Source organism: Triticum aestivum, chromosome 5A (genome assembly GCF_018294505.1).
Source record: "Triticum aestivum cultivar Chinese Spring chromosome 5A, IWGSC CS RefSeq v2.1, whole genome shotgun sequence".
Classification (NCBI taxonomy): domain Eukaryota; kingdom Viridiplantae; phylum Streptophyta; class Magnoliopsida; order Poales; family Poaceae; genus Triticum; species Triticum aestivum.
In genome coordinates, this window is record NC_057806.1 from 622,851,025 (window position 1) to 622,854,575 (window position 3,551).

At 40.6% G+C, this 3,551-nt stretch overlaps 1 protein-coding gene across 1 annotated transcript in view; it reads left to right on the plus strand.

The window, feature by feature from the left end:
* LOC123101656 (nipped-B-like protein) overlaps positions 1-3,551 on the plus strand; it is a 7,132-nt gene that overhangs the window by 2,030 nt on the left and 1,551 nt on the right. The window contains exons 3-7 of the mRNA XM_044523007.1: positions 853-943; positions 1,017-1,118; positions 1,542-1,789; positions 1,868-1,945; positions 2,030-3,535. Coding sequence (XP_044378942.1) covers positions 853-943; positions 1,017-1,118; positions 1,542-1,789; positions 1,868-1,945; positions 2,030-3,535 — 2,025 coding nt within the window. The remainder of the gene's footprint in view (positions 1-852; positions 944-1,016; positions 1,119-1,541; positions 1,790-1,867; positions 1,946-2,029; positions 3,536-3,551) is intronic.

Genomic DNA, 3,551 nt, shown 5'->3' on the forward strand with positions numbered 1-3,551 from the left:
GGGAGTAACATTGTTTTATTTGGCTAGTTCAAAAGTCTTGAAGACATGTCATTCAGTCGGGCTATGCATATGGGATGATTGTGGCACTTCGTCCAAAATAAATAATACTGTAAGAGTGAGTGAGCTACAGATTCATAGGACAAGATTTCATGTGGACGCAAAGGAAATGTTATGTATACTGATCTCTGAGATGTCATGTTAAAGACACTAGAAGATATCATTTCTGTTGGCAATTGTAAACGTAAATTGCTCTACTATTTTCCTTGAAGAAAACTGGCCACTGATAGCTTGAGGGCTATCAATTTCTATTTGTTGACATTTCACAATGGATCATTTTTTGTTGACATTTCACAATAGATCATATACCTACTCTCATGGTTTAGCCTTCATTCTTTGCTTTGATCATCTGATGATTTCAAGAACAAGCTCTGTGCTATGGTATCTTTGGAGCAATTTTTGTTTCATGCCGGTTACTACTGTCGTAACCAATTGTAACCAGCTTCCCAGATGTCCTGGTAGTGGTAGGTACCGGCATTTGTAATACCAGCCTTTTTTTAAACTTGTTTTGGAAACTCTTTCAAAAGAATTCAAGAACTAATGTTTGCTTGCGTGGTTGGGGGAGGTTAAGAACTTGAGATTAACATGAAAGAGAAAGCAAAAGGAAAAAAAAAGTCTTCTTACTGGAATTCAACGTGCTGTGTTTTGGGGATTTGCCAAAAATCCAGCAAATTGAACAAATAAGACATTCTCCAGTATTTTCACAGAGAATCCATTTTGGGCCAGTTATAAACTTCTGGCACATAGGTAGATTTATATTGAGTTAATAATTTGATCCTGTCTTATTTTATGTAGCTGTGAAGGACAATGTAAAAGGTCCTTCCATCCCAGAGAAAAAGATGGAAGGGAATCTAATTGTGAAACTCTTGGTTTAACTTCTGCACAAAGTTCTCATTGACTGGTCCAGCAGCGTTATAATTTTCCTGGCTCAAATTTGTGATTTGTTTTGTTTTGCATATTTACAGGAAATTGATCATTATCTATGCAAGAACTGTGAATATAAGCAACACCAATGTTTCAGTTGTGGAGATCTTGAGCCATCTGATGGACCAAATGCTAAGGTAACTTGTTATATCTTTCTTACAAGAATGTGGCATGTGGTTTGTTGAGACAATGGTGCCCTTTGTAGTTCTGCGGTTCCCATTCAATGATAATTATTCACTTCCTCCAATGAGTATGCTTGTTGCTTATTTCTTGTTTATGTAGCACCTTTCATGCATCATCATACTCTAAACTTGCTTGTGTCCATCCTGTGTCTTACTAAGTGACAACATTTAAATCCAGTTCCTTGATGTCTTCATTCACATGTATTTTGAATTGTGGGCAACTGAGGCCTGTTGATATTTCGTGCATGTGATTGATGCTCGTGGCTATGATCCTCGAGTATGTTTAGATATGATTCGAAGTGCCCTCTCACCATCTCTGTCCTTTTTTAATATTAATATCTTCGTAGTTCTTCCATTTTAAAGTGTGCATTCTTTTAGGTGTTCCAATGCTACAAAGCATCTTGTGGGCACTTCTACCACCCCAGTTGTATTGCCAAATTACTTGAGCCTGATGATACTGATGGAGCTTGTGAGTTGGAGAGGAGGATTGCTGCTGGGATGTCATTTACATGTCCTGCACATTGGTGCTCAGAATGTAGAACGATGGAAGACAGTACTCAACCAGAACTTTGGCTTGCGGCCTGCAGACGCTGTCCGGTGTCATATCACAAAAAATGTTTCCCAAGGTATTCTGGTATCCAGATATAGTTGCTTGTAGCTTATGTGATTGTCTCGTTCTCATTACATTTAATGGTTTACCACAGAAGCATTTCCTTTGAGAGAAAGCGTGGCACAAGTGTACGCGCTTGGCACCTGGGTGATAGAATTATCATTTACTGTGGGTATGCTAGTTCTTACTCGTTTGTTTCCCAAAGTTTCTCTGTACTTCCTTCTCAGAGCAACTAACTTCTGTTGAAATCTTGCAGAAGCCATAAACTAGAAGCTGAGCTTGGAGCACCTAGCAGAGACCATATAAAGTTACCATCTAGTACAGAAATGGATACTGTTGGAACACATTGCATTGACCAAATAAAGTTAACTCCCGTTCGAAAAATTTATAGAACAAGAAATCTTGCTAAGAAGAAAACAAAAGTGACTGGTAAAAGGAAAATGAACACTGATCAGGGTTCAACAGGAACTGCGGAGCTGTCAAACAAGGTATGTCGAGAAGAAGCCGACCAGATAAAGTTAACTCCCGTTCCAAAAATTTATAGGACAAGAAATCTTGCTAAGAAAACAAAAGTGACTGGTAAAAGGAATATGAACACCGATCAAGGTTCAACAGGAACTGTGGAGCTGTCAAACAAGGTATGTCGAGAAGAAGCCGACCAGATCCAAACAGTAGATATGAATGACTTAACAGAAGATAAGATTCCAAAAGGGAGAGGTGTCCTTGAGAAAGAGACCATCCGTTTGAATCAAGCACACAATGATGAGCTAGAAAAACTTATTGGGGAGGAACAGGCTGAAGAGGATGAAAGCAACACCAAATCTGGAGAAGAGAGAGAAACTCGTAGGAGAGAAAATACATATGGGGAAAAGGAGAAGACTCCTGGGAACAACAGTAATAAATTTGGATTACCTGACGGGCGGTTAACCTCCGGATCTGATGGTGACCGAGAAGTTGATGGAAGCCATGCCTGCCAGCAGGAGCTGAAGAGCCCTCACTGCAATGATAATAACAAAGCAACAGAAATTGATACTTCAAGTGACAAGTCAGGAAAGAGACAGAGACAGGAGGAACAGGCAACTGATGGTAACATGTTGGACTTGGAAAGGAACAATAAGAAGTTTCACATGGAAACTGGAAGAGATGCTCATCAAAGTCCTCAGCATCTTCATAATCACAAAAAAACAGATGCTCGTCAAAGTTCTTGTTCCTCATCAAAAGATCATCCTCGGTGTAATGATGATCAGAGATCTTCAATGACTTCCGAATACAAATCCAGAGAGGGAAGAGGATCAAGTAGAGAAGAGTGGAGAAATAATATGAGGGAAAATTCTTATAGGGGTGGGTCACCCTCGGGGAGAAGAAATTCTCAAAATAGATCAAGCAGACATTCTCCGGAAGGGCGAAGGGCGGAGTATCGTAACAGTCATCATAGAAGCAACAACCAACACAGATATGAGCAACATCGACACGATGATTATTTCAAATGTCGTGATGATTATTCCAAACACCGTGATGTTGATACTGGTGGAAGGAGGTCGAGTCGTCATGAGGATCATTCTAGAGATGGTGGTAGGAGGAGGTCGAGTCATCGTGAGGATCATTCCACTGATGGTGGTAGGAGGAGGTCGAGTCATCGTGAGGATTATTCCAGTGATGGTGATAGGAGGAGGTCGAGTCACCGTGAGGATCATTCCACTGATGGTGGTAGGAGGAGGTCGAGTCATGGTGAGGATCATTCCAGTGATGGTGGTAGGAGGAGGTCGAGCCATTGTGAG